This window comes from Takifugu flavidus, chromosome 18 (genome assembly GCF_003711565.1).
Source record: "Takifugu flavidus isolate HTHZ2018 chromosome 18, ASM371156v2, whole genome shotgun sequence".
Classification (NCBI taxonomy): Eukaryota; Metazoa; Chordata; class Actinopteri; order Tetraodontiformes; family Tetraodontidae; genus Takifugu; species Takifugu flavidus.
Window position 1 is genome coordinate 2402471 of NC_079537.1, and position 17101 is coordinate 2419571.

General features: G+C 38.6%; 1 protein-coding gene across 2 annotated transcripts in view; it reads right to left on the reverse strand.

The window, feature by feature from the left end:
* igf2bp1 (insulin-like growth factor 2 mRNA binding protein 1) overlaps positions 1-17101 on the reverse strand; it is a 40696-nt gene that overhangs the window by 13426 nt on the left and 10169 nt on the right. For both annotated transcript variants that reach the window (XM_057015035.1, XM_057015036.1), the window contains exon 3: positions 1105-1153. In XM_057015035.1, coding sequence (XP_056871015.1) covers positions 1105-1153 — 49 coding nt within the window. The remainder of the gene's footprint in view (positions 1-1104; positions 1154-17101) is intronic.

The following is a 17101-nucleotide window of genomic DNA, read 5'->3' on the forward strand; positions in this document are numbered from 1 at the left end:
CACTCTTATTATACATACATGCAGAAATACAAAAACTGGCGATGGAGACATAAACTGAGATAATTAGTGTTGCAAACATTCATAACGCACATTCCATTAGTAAATGTATTAAAAGAAGTTAAACTCCAACTATCTTGTTAAACTAATAGTCACATCATGCACCGGTAACAATCTGAAGAAATCATCCGATTGCCAACACTAAAAGGAGATCAGTTTTGTGTACTCGAGCCTACTCTTTTTGATTCTGCTGTTCTTATTGTGGCAATGCGGGTTACATGTGTGTGTGTTTTAAATCTTATGGCATCAGTTTTGAATATTCACCCATGGGTCTCTCACAATCAACACACCCGGGGATTCACCAGGGTACAGCTCTACAAAGTGGTGAAAGTGTTACATCCTGAGCCTTAAGATGCACCCATGTAGAGCTGCCAATGGCTCAGAATACACTCAACATGAGCCACAGACACTCACTTTCAAAATGTTACATGCATTATTTGCAACAAGAAAAACGTGTCGCAGCAGGACTGCGTGAGTTTACCCTGACTCTCCGTTGATTCAGCTTGCATGTCTGTTTTCATTTATTTCCCTCTACACGTTTCACAAAAGTGATAATCGCATTTCCTTCAACATATGAAGTCAGAAACCCACACCGAGCCGCTTGTTATGCCAGTGTGCTACTCATTTTACACCGTTTTCTCACAAGACAACTCATTAAGCATACGCGTTCTTGTCTGCCTCTCAAATCAACATGACTAAGAGGGAGAGCGTGTGTCTGCACAATAAGTCAAGTGCACGTTACATACGAGATTAACAAAGCTGTACTTAATTTGTTTTCTGTTGTTGAAAGTATCTGCCACCTGACCTGAAAATATGCATATCCCCACCTAGTGTTGAAGAGGAGGACAACTCCTAGCCGACTTTCTCTGTTGCATGTAAACTGGGACTAGGAGTGAATTCCACAAAGATTCCATAGTTCAAATGTGAGCATAAATTGTTTCAGCTGTGCATGCAAACGTGCTGTATGTTGTTAGTTGCTGGTTACCCGAAGTGATTACAACATAAAAATGATCCTGTAGTAAAGTAATACAACAAATAGGAACTGACCTCCCACTGCAGGTGAGGTGGAATGTTTCTAATCTGCAGCTTCCTGGTTCTGGAGAGATAAAAAGAAAAAGATGTTAGCACATTTTAAAAAAAAACATTGGGCTTAATGTTTTAGACAGAGGTATTTGAGTAAGAACGAAACCTCCCACTGCGTAAAGAAATAATGTTTTTAATCTCGAAGTGTCAGACCTGTTGGTCTGCTGATACAGCACTGAGAGAGTTCTCAGTTGCCTTATTTACCATCTGAAAATCTTATTTCGAATCAGACTTCAATTCAAACTGAAGGCACAATTAAACAAGCTCAGTCTAGCCAGTCAGTAAAATGCGATTTGATTTGCCCTCATTTTCTCCACCAGTGTCCCTGCAATGGTTCTGCATTATGGGAAGAAAACTGTATTGTCCAGATAAGACATGGAGGAAAGTTGAAAAGAACAGGTGGCAGGTGCATAAAACCAACTTAATCCAGTACATTTGCGAGAATGAATTACGCTTATCGGTTCCCGTGTGTGACGCTCTGGTTAAATGGGTGTTTGTGGTTACCACTGTAAACAAATATCATAGATGGCAGTTTTCCTCACAGACTCAGTGTTGTGTACATTTGTTTTTACTCATATGAACTCCACTGAACACTTTCTTTGCTGTTTTATGTTGATTTTCCCTTTAAGTTCATTTCTGGAGCGCCATCTAGTATTGCAGATGTTGTGTCTGGGTCTTTAGGACCAGACATATGCAGGACTATCACTCCATCTGTTGCATGAGTGCTACACCTTTGACCTTTGGCTTTCCTACTTAAACTATTGAAATGTGCAGCATTCCATCTTTTACCGCTCCTTATCCAGCCCTGCACCCCACCCAATTGATTATCATGGCCCAATACCCCACCAACAACCAACCCCCATCTCCACCTCACACACAAAACTGCACCCAAACCCCCCAGGAGGCAGCAACACAGATGAATAGTCTATTGTGTCTCCAAAATACCTGACAACCCCCACCCAGAAAAGAAAGAAGAGTCTTTTGATCCTTGATCAATACTCGGGCAAATTACCGACTCAAAATCACCATCCCAATCTCCAGGAAAAAAACAGCCCAGTTCTGAACACATCAAATCCTTAATGGCCCCACACATGTGGGGAGGGCCACCTTATCAACACATCAACACCATTATCCTAGTGTACCCATGACCCGCACACATCCCAACCCCCATCAAGCCCCCCAACAGTGAACTTGTTTGACCCCTAAGAATACTGCCTGCCAGACCACGGCTTACCCCATGGGCTGAAACTATGGCAACTAGTTGGGAATAGGCGGGTAGAAAAGATGGATGGACAGGCGGGGTTCAAAACAAAAAGCAAGTTTTTCAAGTGCTTATGCACTTGTTCACTCATCTGCTATCTTTTATCATTTAAATCATCTTTCTCATTTACCTACACGGTGGTGGCCTCTCCTCAGGTCTCATGGCCTTTTGACAACCTCTACTCAAATGCTAACCTTGCTTTTAAGCACAATACTATTCTTATTTCCAAAAGACCCATCTGAATACAAGTAATTAATAATGTCCAGCATTATTGTGACTGGGGGAAAAAAATGGGTAAATAATCTACTGTTTAATACATTTAATTAATTAAATGTTCCATTTCAGCTAATATTTCTCACAGTAGCCATTGCTAAATAATATTTATATACCAATATTTTAATAACATTCAGTGAATGCTGAAACTGTGTTAAGTGTTTTAAAAGAGACCTGGAGTTGTTGAATTTCCCTCAACAGTGAATGCACCAAAATCCTACTCAAATCTATCAAAACAAATGGAGCAGAAGAAGGAAAAGAAGCCAAAAAGAAATAAAATGTGTGATCCGGGGGGGATGCAGAAGAGCAGAGAAAGGTATTTTTCTAAGAGCAGGTCAAAGGTTCTGGGTTAGTACCCCTCAGACCAGACAGAGGGGCCCCTGGGATCACAGCAAGGCATGTTGGGTGTGTGTGTTTTCCCAACAACAAAAACTTTTATCACAATATATGAACCACTGCTTAAGGTGCTGAAGTTATAATGACACAGCTGAATTGTCCAGTTTTAGATACTTTAACAATACATTGTTTTATGAAAATGATGTGTTTAAGAGGCGTAGTGCACTGTCAGAAAAGTGCCGTTTCAAATTCTGCTGAAGACCTATTGTCTTTTTCCCCTCGACGCTTTACTCCATGCCACCAAATGACCCCGATGCAGAATACAAATAAATGCATGAAAAGACACACAAGACAAAATGGCTAGAACCACCTCATAAAAGGCTTAAACAATTTCCTCATCTTTAAGAACATGAGAAGCAAGACATGTGCCTCTTGTGTCAAGATTATTCTATTTAGTTATAACCAATATCAGCAGTGTAGTAAGGACAATGAGTAGAATGTCCTTTATAGCAAAGTATGAGAATGGCTACTGGCGATGTGGCCATCTTGCTTTCTGACTTTGTAAATGAAATGATGACTACACGACTGTGACATCATTCCCAGCTACGACTTCAGCACAATTTAGCCTCAAGGCGCCTGATTTCTCCTTAAAAAATGCCATGAGGAACCACATCAACTCCAGACAACAAGAATAAAATCATGCCTGGTTTTAGGTTTCTAAATAATTTCTGAGAAAAAATCAAGGCAAACTCAAGGGTTTACGCTGTCCATTATTAAGTTAAAGGCACAACCTAATCTGACACCTCCTCGCCGTTTCAAATATATGTGTTTCCTTGGACAACATTGTCCCAGTATTCACATCTGTAAAGTAGATTTTAAGCTCCAGCACCCACATCAATAACAGCCCAATGACTGTGAATAAGGAACAACTAGCTTCCCCATGATAACTGGCCTGCTGGCCTTCCACAAATAGGTTCTTGTGGACAGATGTCAAAGCTCACACCCATCAAGGAAAAGGCACGATCTTTCAAATGATAACCCAAATTTAAGAACTGTTTTTGGAAGAAATATATCCTTAACTTAAGCATGCTGGAGTGTGATCAGATAAGTAAGTCCCACTCCCCCCACTTTACTATGCCATAAAATACTATTTAAATTCAATCATAATAATAACAATGGTCCCTAGATGCTTTAAAACAATTGTGATTAACTACCCTTGAAGAAGATGATGAGTTTGATTGCATGAGAGAAAATTGATTGTCAGGGTCTCATCAGCAAAATGCCGCTTTATATAAAAGTGTCCAGTCCAGCTTTTGTTCTTTGTACAAAACAAAACCCATATGCAATGTACAAAGGAAACATTGCCAGCAGGTTCAAAATACCCAGAAGTGCAGAGGGTTAATATTTTATAAGATCTATCTGGTCTACATTAAAAAAATCACAGTTGAATTTTTCATTGCTAAGGATGAAAGAATGGAAGGTGAAGTGGGCACCTCAAAAATGTCCACACTGACCTCAATAGTCCACATGTATGCAGGTACACACACACACACACACACACACACACACACACACACACACACACCACACACACACACACACAAAATAATAGTATAAAATCAGTAATAGTAAAAATCAGTTCTAAAAAGGCATTAAAGTCATACAAAAATGTGAAGTGTCCTTGATTCTTTTCCTATTGGACAATTTAAAATTCTTATTTTTACCAGATAAAGATAAATGTCTTCATGTTAATTTCACTGAAGACAGTCTCATCCTTCCAGCATTGTCAAATTTGGAATATTCCTAAAGCCACTAAATGGCTCTGCTTTTTAAAATATTGTCTTTCAAAAATAAAATCCACCCCACTAACACCCTGAAAATGATAATCACACTGATCATCAACAATTTATCTAAATTTGTGGATCATATTCTAACAGCTGTAACAGCTGCTTAATCTAACTCTTTAAGAGGCATTTTGTTGTGTCCTGCCAGGCTGTAAACAGTACCTAAATATCTGTGACCAAATTATCACTTTACATGGAGAACTGAGAATAAGAAGACTGACAAATCCACCTAGGATCATATGCGCAGGAAACTGCTTCCTGATGCTTGATGTCACCATCAGAATAAAATGTTGAGATGTTGCACCAAGGTTGTTTAAGCCGTAAGCCGCTGTAAACCACCAGGGTTTTCGTCGTGCAGACACCTCTCTATTACAATGACCACAAACACATTTAACAATTCGTTTGGAGATTTCTTAAAGAAGCTAAAAGCAAATCTGTGGCCAAAACTGATGCCACAATAACATTCAAAATACTGCAGAGTGTGGTGTCCCCTCACCTTCACCCCACAGTAGAGATTACCCATTAGGCTGCCGGATCCAGCAAGGATCCATATTTTAAAGCCATCTCCAGTAAAGATCATTTTGTTTCTGACTTTGTCATGACATTGTTGGGATGATAACGAGGCCGTTTAGGTGTAGTACTGCCAGATATTGTGATCAGAAACATTCATAGCTGCAGGTCAGTGGTAACAGGCCACCTAGATGCTGAAACACTTCCAACTTTATGAATGTGAGACACAACAACGAGCCAAAACACAAAATGTAAACATTAAAATTACTTGTGGGCTGAAACTCCACTTTTGGAATGAGAAGATTTTGGCTTGACTATTGTTGTCAGTGATATAGGTATTTGAAATTAGCCTGATTCCTTAATTATCTGGTGACATATCAGGGGCATTCTATCATCACATTAGATCATTTTCTTACATATGGGTCTTTAAACTGACTACCGTTCAGTCACAATCATTCCCTTTCTTAGGCTCAGGAAACACCTATTTTTTTTCCCTACAAGCAATATAATTTAAACAATACACATCAGTGCAATTTCTAAGTATTATTCATCTCATGCTACAATTTGTTTTACTAAAAAAATATGACCAAGACAAGAACATCATCAATAAAAGCCCATCACCCGCTTATAATGAAAATAAAGCCACCACTACAGTAATGCCAATAATCAATATTACTTCCTAATGTGCATGACTGATAATCCTGTCTCCTTAAACACAGAGGCCCCATGTTTTTGTCTATGATGTTATACATATAGGTTAGAATTTAACATAGGGAAAGTGCATGTTAGACAGAGGCCTCAGTTCTGGGGCAGCAAACAATCAAAGTTTAGGCACTCTCCACTCTGACCTCACATGGAATTTGTATGATGGGCGTACTATCATGGACACCATTGTGGCCTAATGGAATCTATATTTTTTCATGCTTTTCATGTGAAAGACCCACTAAAAGAACGGTGGTGTGTGTGTGTGTGTGTGTCTTTGAATATTACATTCTATAAATGACCTGGTGATACAAGTCCCATTTATGAAATATTTGTAGAAGTTGAACCTTGGAAGGTGGGCCCTTGGTGAGGCGGTCCCCCCTCCCGCCATGTTGCGTCTCCTCGACCCTCCCCCGTATAGCCATTTTGCAACGCCTGTAGCCATTTCATGTTGCTGCAGGCGGGGACCAGCAGGCCCACATGACGGCGGGGAAAGGAACCCAGCTGGTGCAACTATGGAGTTTATGGAAAATGTTCGAATTCAAACGTATATAATTACGCAGATTAAACAAATTCACGCCACAAAGCGTGCGCCGGTGAATGACCCACAATTTCCATAAAATCGTCTTGTTGGCGCATCAGCGCAAAAGACGCGCACGATAACAAAGAACGTACGACGGGAATTGTAATCAGTAGTGCTCTTTAATTGACAACGAGCATCGCCCTTGTCTACGGTTAAAAACGTACACCAATGTTAACGGGGACCCTATAGGTGGTTTAACCAGTTCTAGCACATCTACGGACCGAGGGATCAATTTTAAACCGTTGATTATACGCGTTGATCCAATAATCCAAATTACGCAATAGCGCGTAACGTTTCTCCGACCGTAGATCGGACTAAATCTTAATAAACTCTATTCATTACATCCTGCGTCGTAATATCGAGTAAGGCCTGATACCACACAAGCGCCGTGCATGGGTGAGGGAAGGGCCTTTCACAGGAAACGCCATCTTTCTCTCAGACCCACCAGCGTACATGTGAGAACAAGTAGGCGGCCATCTTGACCAACGCCCATTTAGTTACTACTACAATGAATGCGCAGTCACGTGACAGCAGAGAATTCACCAGAACAGCACATACAAGAACACACGAGGGGGAGGGGTGGCATCTCACACATGCACACACCCACGCGAATATGGCATCATGCAGTGTTCGGTTGGGCTGCGTCTTTGTCAGTGTAACGGCAAAGTAAAGCTCCCTTTAGTCGAGCCATCTGTTTCATCGCACAACCACCATGGTTGGACAGGGGGACACCTGAATGGTTAAATACATATTTAGCTAACCCAGAGACAGCTTTTCCTCCTGTTGGGCCGCCGCGGGTTACACAATTGCTCAACATTGGGCTTATGGCCGTGTGCACGGACACGCCTCTTGATAGGACGCGTGACCGCGCACGTTTTGAATTTTGGACCCCGTGAGCTGTTGACAACGAAAAGCAGATTAGAACAGCAGAATATCGGGGTCTCCAATCTTTCCAGGCATTTTCCTGTGAAGGGTTTGGCTCTTTACTCGGCGTGCTGCTCGAGTAGAGGAGCAGCTTCCGCCCATTCACAAACTGCAACAAACTACGGTGAGGGGTGTTAAAACGAGCCAGCTCAACGAGCCGATGTCTGATACACCCAGGTTCTACGGTCTTATTTATTCTGAAAGACTAATATACTAATAGGCTACTGAATTTCAGAAAACGTAAAGGTTGACACATCAAGAAAACAAATATTCCATCTCGGTGTAGCCCCGAAGTAGCTGTTTCAAGTTATGGGAAATACATTTTGATGACTGCTGCCGATAATTATATGGTTGTGGTACAGTGAAATTCGTTTGTAATTACCATTAACTACGATGAACCAACGACATAATCAGCCCTAAATGATTATCTAAGTGCTACCGGAACACCAGGCTTGAGACGCAAGCACTTGAATTTTAGCGACATAAACGTCTTTATACCATCAATCCTGAAGATGTCATTAATTGGTTAACAATTTGCCAACATATTTGGCTTTCATAGTACAGCACAAAAGGTATTCTGCAGTCGAAACAGTCCTGTTATGAATGAACTGGTTCAAATGTCATGCCTCAATTTCCCGGCTCGAACTTTCCATCCCAACTACTACAGCTCGAGAGGGGAGGGGAGGGGCCGGGTGTAGCGCGCGCAGCGCGCGCAGAGGGGAAGGGAGGAATAAAGAGGGATGTATAGCCTACTATAGAATGTGTGCCATCAATGTTCACGCCTGAAATACAGCGTGGACAATTTCGAAGTTGTAATATGGGAAGCGAACAGGCAGGAATGCACATTTATGCTTCCCGTTTGAGTTTAGGAGTCGGCGCTCTCCACAGCCCAACAGGTAGAGAATAAACCATAAAAACCCGGATTCATAGGGAAATGCGCGGTTTTTACCGAAAAATATGGAGCCGACTGTGGAGCTGGAGTACTGAGTACTACAGGAGAGACGCGTGTTCGGGTTTAAATGTGTAGGATTGGTACACAAAGCTGTGATGTGACAGGAAAAATACATGGAATAAGACGGGGGGGGGGGGGGGGGGGGGTTTAAAAACGAAAATTGCTACTGCAAAGAATGCAAGATAATATGCAGTGTTTCAAACGCCAATATTCAAAGAAAAAAGTTCAAATAATTACTGTGATAGAAGGCAAATCTGACAAGGTTCTTTTTGTAAATCTTTAAATAAACAAAGATTAGTAATAAGCATTATTACTAATACTCTTCAAACATCTTTGATTTAATAATAAGAATCTTTATCAACGAAAAATTCATTTCATTTGTATTTCAACAGATTCAGATGCCACACCCAAAAATTTAAGAAGAAAAAAAAAATGTTATATCCAACATGTTATATTCCTGTAACAAACCTTTGGTATTAAAAAAAAAAAAACATCAACTAGTTATGGGAAATGAAAGCTTTTTCATTAACATGAAATTTTTCTATAAAGAAAATCTGACAACAGCACACATGACCAAACAGGGAAAAGGAAATTGTTTGCTTTGTCTTTACAAATGAATCTGAAACTGCAACAAAGGATAGTGACTGAATTTCATTTCATATTACATATAATGTCAAAATGACACTTTATTTTTAGATTAAAATTGCAGTATCAAATGTTTAGTTTTGGAGCAAATCTTTACAGCAGGTTACAGCAACTAATAAAATGGCTAATATTAGAAAAAAAATTATCAGAGCATCTGAGTTTTTTTAAAAAGCCCACTAATTTGTGTTATAACAGTATAGTATTAAACCATACATTTTGATACATTAAACAGAATGAGATTTTACAGTGAACATTTAAAATATCGCTTTATTTTTTTGATGTTTAGGATAGAAGATTGAGGAAAAAGAAAGAGCGATAGTGGTCAGGACTAACAAGTCAGTGCACGGGCAAGAGTTCAGAACCGAGAGACTGATGTGTGATTGAGTAATATGCAAATAATACTCTTTCCGTAGTGTAAATTACAAATAGAAATGTATTATAGTTTATCAAACCTATCAACCTTTGCTTCTGTAAAGGGAAAAGATGCTACCTGTTATCACTACCAAACTCTATAATGGAGACTATTGTTCTGAACGAATGAGTTATAAAGCTATAACTCAATTTCAGTCATGCTGAAATTAACATTTCTTGCATTTCCTAAAAGGCAATTCCCAAAGCTTTATGATAGGTAAATGTAATCCTGAGTTACATCAAGATGTTACAGAGAAAGCCTGAAAGAGAAAAGCCTGCAGTTTAGTTCTGTAATCCCAAAAAACAGTCTGCTTGGGGTAAAAGAAAATCTTTTTTTGGAAAGAGGGTGTAGTCCCTATATAGGAACACTATAAAGTGCACATGGCCTCAGCCTATATGCACCCCCTCTTTAAAACAAAATGGGGGTGAAGAAGGAAGATGAGAAAAAGAGGGAGTTTCTGCTTTGTGTGTGTGTGTGTGTGCACTTTATTTTGAATCAGTGGAGGAACAGGGTGGGGTCAATGGCAGCCTATAGAAAGGCAGCAAAGAAAGGGGCCCGTCTCTGACACACTCAAGAACCTCCCTCATTGGATTTCAGTCTGTTCTTTGCTGCTTTGAACAGCAGAGGGCCTCCATCTATTCCAGCACTGCCCCGGTTACAGCACGATCACATTTGGAGGATATATCCTATTAAAACATATTTTTTACCTGCCAGAAAAGAAAATGACGCAACAAATAGGTTCACATGAATTACCAAAACACATAAGGGTAACAGCAATGTGATGTCATTGCCATTCATGCTAAAATTGAATGATTTAACCTGATTGATTTTCTGAGCACACTAGTCTGATTTAAACTATATTTTGATTATTTAAATGGTCACACAATCTCATCTATGACAGCTATAGCTGGACTCATCTTTATCTTTCACTACAATTGCTTGAGTTACATTTCTGTGGCATTCTTTATATCAAGTAGCAGCATTTATGTCTTCTATTTTCATCTAAAACCAAATGTACAAATCCGATAGTGTTAGCTAAGTTTTTGGAACTCTAGGCACTACTATTATGTGTGCGTATAAATATATATTTAAAATGACACATATTTAATAGTTAAACAACTTTAACATTAAAATTACATGTTTCACAAATATTTACAATTTACTTCTGTACTACAATCAAATTTAATAAAGAAAATATAATTAAATACAGGTTTAATTCCTATGCACCTACTATACACATTTCTTTCAAGTTCAAACATTTTCCAACCACAAGGCTTCTGACAGTGGAGCATATCTTTTTAACCTTTCCACCCATCACTACAACACCATAAAAGACATTAAACCTTCATTCTGGCTTTGTAGAACTTTCTTTTATGTGAACCTTGCACATAATTGCTGCATTTTGTATCTACTAAATCAATATTAGATGGGTCAGATTTCCTTAATTACATCAACACAAAAACTTGATATTTTACAGTAGTTGACAAAAACAAGAAATGGCCAATATGAAAAAAACACAAAGCAGCAAATGTGCGTGAAGACTCCAATCAAAAAATGAATATGTGCAAACTTTAATATATCTAAAAATCAGGATTTTAATCAATAAATACTCAGATGTAAATTAGGTTCAACTATGTGAATCTTAAGAGCAGAGGTCTTGTTTATAGAAAATAGGTAACATTTTAATTTTAAAAAACAAAGAACCACTTTCAAAATGTTACAGGTGTTTTTTGCCCCATCAACCGGTGAAAGGAAATGCAGCAAGCATGAAGCCACGACTAAAACCACTACTGTGTTCACCTTTATTCAACAACATTGGGCCATTGTCTCCACAGATGCTCCTCCTCCAGTTCCCGCAGTTTGGCACATACATTCCCCATTCAATGCTCATAGCTCAAAGCTAAAACACTGAAAACAAAATTGATACAAAAGATTTACATCCTTAGAATACCTTTAAGATTATTACTGATATTTGATCTTCAGATTTTATATTTTTAAATTTCCCCACAAAAAAAAAAATAAATCAAGATTTGGATCTCAAAAATGGCCCTTTTTACTGTCATGTCATGTGCTTGTCTCTTCAAAATGAAAAAAAAAAGTTTCTGAGGTCCACATCCTTGACTGTAGAACTGCTGGGATGCCTTCGAGCCTCATACATACCTCCAGACCACGTGAGCCAATGCAGTGGATGTGATATGGCACACCCCCAGCTTGCACACACCCACTTTGGCAAGAAGGGGAGGGGGAGGGGAGAACGTATGAGGGAAGGGGGAGGTATAACACGTTATGAAGATGGGGGAGGGGACTGGGTGTCTTGCCCTATCTTCTCTGCTCTCTTCCTTCCACTGCAGCTCATACATGCCCACATGTGTGTGCATATGTGCTCACACGGGCTTACAGCACATGCATGACAGGCATGTGACCAGCAGCCGTGGCCTCCATTTTAAAACGTTCACAAAACCCATGGAGGCAGCAAAGCAGAGAGCATTATGGGAGAAAAGTTGAGAAAAAAGATAAATCAAAAACCAACCTGTTTAGGCTCCATCAAGGGAAGTAGAATCTCACTATAGCATGGTGGGGAAACACTAAATATATGCACAAATGGCTGCTAGCCTAGTCTGTCCAGGGTCTTTATCTTTTTTTTTCTTTTTAAAAGAAATTATAAAAAGACCACAACAATTTACATCTATGATCATTAGACAACACTTTAGTCAAATAAAGAACTTTTTGTTGTAAAAGTGTCCAGTTTATACTGTATGCTCCCAGATGCAGATCTGCAGCACACTTAATCAGTGTTATCCACATAACCAAGTGCAGTCAACAGCAATATTTTGTATTACATTAGTAATTTGATACTTATGGGGTCACTTTAACTCATGGCCTTTTGTCTAAACAGTGTACTACATCAACTAATAATTTTGGAGGCATATAACATTATGGTCCCGTGTAAGTTATTAATTGCGAGTTATCAGGGTCAAAAGCTGCATATTAACACCAACATGTAGGTTATTACCGTTTTGCGGCTGTAGTGATCTTTAAGTAACATGATGAAGTGTAAAAAAAAAACTCCAGGCTGCAAATTTTGTACCGAATCATTGATCGCCACACCAGCAGTTTTGCCTTTTGATTCTGTACCAAATACAAAAAAAGTAAGGAGTAATTTGATATTAAATACTTCACTTGAATAAGCAAACGTGACCAGTATAACAGAAGGACTAATGTCACATTAAATGGACTAAAAGTCCTGCCATATTCTTTATGCTTTCATTCATCTTACAGGTTAAAAATACTACATTGAGCCCCAATACAACAAACCCTTTACAATATCAGATGAGAAGAGGATGTAGTTACTTAACTTTGCAATCACAGCTAAAAATGAGTATTGCTGCAGTATTTTCACTATGTTTTATACACTTAGATTGACAGCACAGCTTTCCCAAGTTGGCCTCTAGACTTTTGTGAGTAATGTTATATGTTAAAAATGATTACAAAAAGAGAAATCAATTCCAAAGTCAGCACTAAATTTCAGAAGGTGCTCTTGTTTTACAGGGCATCCTATATCAGCACTTCAAGTTGTAAAGTTTCAATTTTAATGCAACAAATCCAAATAATGCGATAATCATTCCAAATAGGTCGATCTGTTATTTTAAAAAGAAGTCTGTTGAAAGCATCTAGCCGTCAGCAGTTACATTTGCATGCAAACAACCTCTTTAAACTTACAAACACCAGACAGTAAATTATGCACAACCACTGCTATTAAAATGTACCTTTGCAATTGCATACCTTATGGGATTGCTTTGTGCTGGAGTACAGTTAACTATTAACATCAGTTTTCTTTTTCAGTACTTCAATATTGGAAAAGAATGACTAAAGCACATAGAGTGTAAATTCTATTTTTATATTTAGCATTATTTTCATTTTAAACAAAATTAAAGTCATGCTTTCAACATTACTGGAAAAAAATGCAACTACCTTCAGAGGAGAAACATAGATACTGTAAATGTGACTGAATGATTTGTCTTTCCGCTACCTGCCCATAAATCATTTAAAACGTTTCAAGTCAAACGTCTGATTACAAACAGCCCAGATCAGTTCAGTTTTCTGACAGGTACCATATAAAAACAAAGCGGAATACCCCTTTCACCTTGAATTTATGATGACATTCAGGTTAACTCGCAAATGTCTAAACAAAACCAATGTTCTCGTAACAGGAAACACTCTTTATTCTCCGCTTTCTGCATGTAAATCCATCCCCTCCCCAGCGGAAACAGACGAGCAGTCATGGTGAAACCATGCAGACAGTCAAAGTTAGTAAGTCATCTAAAGACAGAAGCCTCCAAGGTTGAGTCCAGAACCTTACTTGCTCAGTTTAGACTTAAAAGGAAAAAAATAAAAATAAAAATTGTGATTCTAAATATAGTGCATCCACTCCATCACACTAATCTGATGCAGTTCATTCTCCCCTGTCTTGCTTCTCCAGACTGTCAAACCAGAGATATAATTTGGCATTTTTCAAGCTCGCCCAAATAGTGAGCACAGTAAAAATATCTGCAGTGCAAAATAATTAAGCTAAATGTAAGGCTACAGGCAGAAGGAAAAAATATTGTGACTCATTTTGTTCTGCTGTTAGGTTATATCATGCGTAAGGGCTGAATCAACTCTTCGAGTAATCATTTATTTAGACAACTTTTACAGTGGTGCAACACGTTTATGTCACCCACGCAAACGAAGGAGGAGGAAGTGAAAATGTTTGATAAAGAGCGGAAAGATGTAAGAGTTGAGGGGAAAGTGGCGATAATGACAACCTTTTCTCGTGTGGACATCCTTCTTTCCCCCGACATGTTCGCTTTTTAAAAACCTCAAAATTAGATTTCAGTCTACTAAAGCTTCAAATATGTTCAGCGGATTTGTGCTGCGTTTCTGTCATTTACAAAGTCGTTCGTGCCCACCCTTCCTCTCCCGTTGCAGTGTGCTCTTTTTCACAAACTCAAATCTGTTTGATCTGATTAGTCGTTCAATTTTCAGTAGCATATCCGATACCTGCAGTCCTGATTATTAGACATGCATAACACTTGTTTTCATTTTTGAGCAATATGTGAAGAAATCCCTGTATCACCATATTTCAAATAAAAGAAAACACTAAATGTACACCATAACGCAAAGGGCTCAAAGCAGTGACTCGGAGTGGTTTTAGGCAGAGGATTGCCACATCCAAACAAAAATGTGATATTTTTAATGAATAGATGGTTTGTGTGCATTGTAGGATCCAGAAAGATGAGCATGGACAAATCAACCAATTAGTGAAATGTTTTATAATCCTGTTAGTTAATGGATGTTTGGGTTGATATAATTAATCTGTATTAAATGAATGTCCACTTGTCATAACATGTTTTACACGCCTTGCTTTCCAAAATGTAAAGAGTCAAATTACAAATAAGATTTTACTGAAGAGAAACCTACAAATACAAACGCAACAAAATATGAAACCATGTCTGTTACTTTCTTGTAGTACTGAATACAGGAATGGAGAGAAAGTATGTTAAGAGAGGGAAAAGACACATTACATGCCGGTAACAGGCTGAAAAGTTGACAGTTCAGTGCTCACTCAGACCAAGAAGGAAGAGGTCAGGGATTCAGGAAGTACGATGAACAACAGCCACTATAGTACCTGCCTCAGCCAATCCTAGTATAGCACATAAAACCCCAGGCCAACCAGAAGCATTTAAAATCTATAGGTTCCTCTTAATCTTGTTCTCATTAGTTCTGAAAAAATGTGAAGAATTTGGATCCAAGGTGCAATGCCACCTCTGTGAGGACTGGCAGGGTAGTGAGGTAAAGGATTTTTTTAATGCTTATAAAAGGAAAATGGAGGCATCACTATTGAGGTCAGTTTTTCTAAATCTTCATCATCTGAAAACGGTAACATTGTTTCAGCCAAAATCAAATAACACCTCTGAACAGTTATGTAAAAGTTCCAAGTGTTTAAAATTAACGTCACAAAAATGTAGAACACTAAGGATAGGTAATTTCTTTGGATTATTTTTTTCCCCCAATCATTGACGTTACTTACAAACAAGAAATGAAAGATTTATTTCATCTGATATTTCAACTTCTCTATTCTAAACTAAGCTTGCTTAACATGTTGAATGTACTTCAACACCCTGATTGAACCCTATGGCCCATTTGTTAATTTTTTTTAAAAGTTTTATTCCAAATTTCACACCAGTTACATTTTTACCTGTGCATTTTATATAAATTAGAATTAACTGTGCTTGATAGACACTTTTTTTCCCCCCATCAACAGGAAAAAAATGTTTATTTCAAGTCTTTACGTGTAGAAATAAACAGTTTTAAAAGGCTCACACATTTACTCATTAAACACACAAAAAATGTAGTTTCCTTTTAAATCAATGTTTCAATTAAACACAATCTACAGTTAAGAGGAAACTCTAATCGACATACTTATTATATGTAACACAAATCTATTTTATTATATTTAAACAAAATCAACACTGAAGTAATTATTTCACCAACGCTGCATTTTGAGTAAAAGTGGCAAGACTACTTTTAAGTAAAAACAAGAAAGCACAAAGGCATACATCTACAATTAACAGATGTTTATTCAGCTGAACCAACTTTGCTACAACAGAAACACATCTGGTGTAAATGCAGCAAGAAATCCACAGTCCTGTAAGACCGCTTTCACTTCAGAAGAAGCAGGAAAAAAACGGTTTTATCCCCATCATGTGACTCAATGTTTGAAACGAATTACAAAAACACTCATAGTAAAAACGAACAACTTAGAAATTAGAAAAAAGGAGACATGTACACCTACACACACACACCTCAGTGTCTCCCACTGGGTGACCCGACTATGACGACTGAGGCCAGCAAGAGGAAGGCACTCTCGCACATACATATGTGCACATGGGGCCCCAGCCACCATGCAGACTCAAACACTGGGCCCCAAAACCCCACAACCCCCACTCCTCTTTATTCTTTCTCTCTGTATTCATTCCTCAGTATTTCCTCCTTCTCTTTTGATGCTCACTATTCTTCATATGTGCGATGACATGCATATACTTACATGTGTGTAAAATGCATCTGGAGCAAGCAAAAATATAAAGGCGGAGAGAGGGAGAGAGAGAGAGAGAGGACAGATGGTTTCAAGGAAAAAAAAAAAACAATCAGTTGGGGCTGAAGAGGAGGAGGGGAGTACGAGGGTCTTAAAGAGACAGGACCATTTACCCCTTCACCTACATACAGCCAGAGAGCATCTCGACTGCCCTGTCTCTCTCACTTCCTCCACCAGGACAGCATTTCTAAGATCCACCCCTCGTTTCTCATGGAGGCACGAGTTTTAATTGTAATATCATGTACAAAATAGAAACAAGTAAATAAAGGTTTCGTGAGCAGATACTAAAATAAACTGCAGGGTGTTGACAGTGACCTCGCAAATCATTATTCTTATTTTGTGCGTAAGGACGACAACGTATGTAAATCACTAAAATATATGATT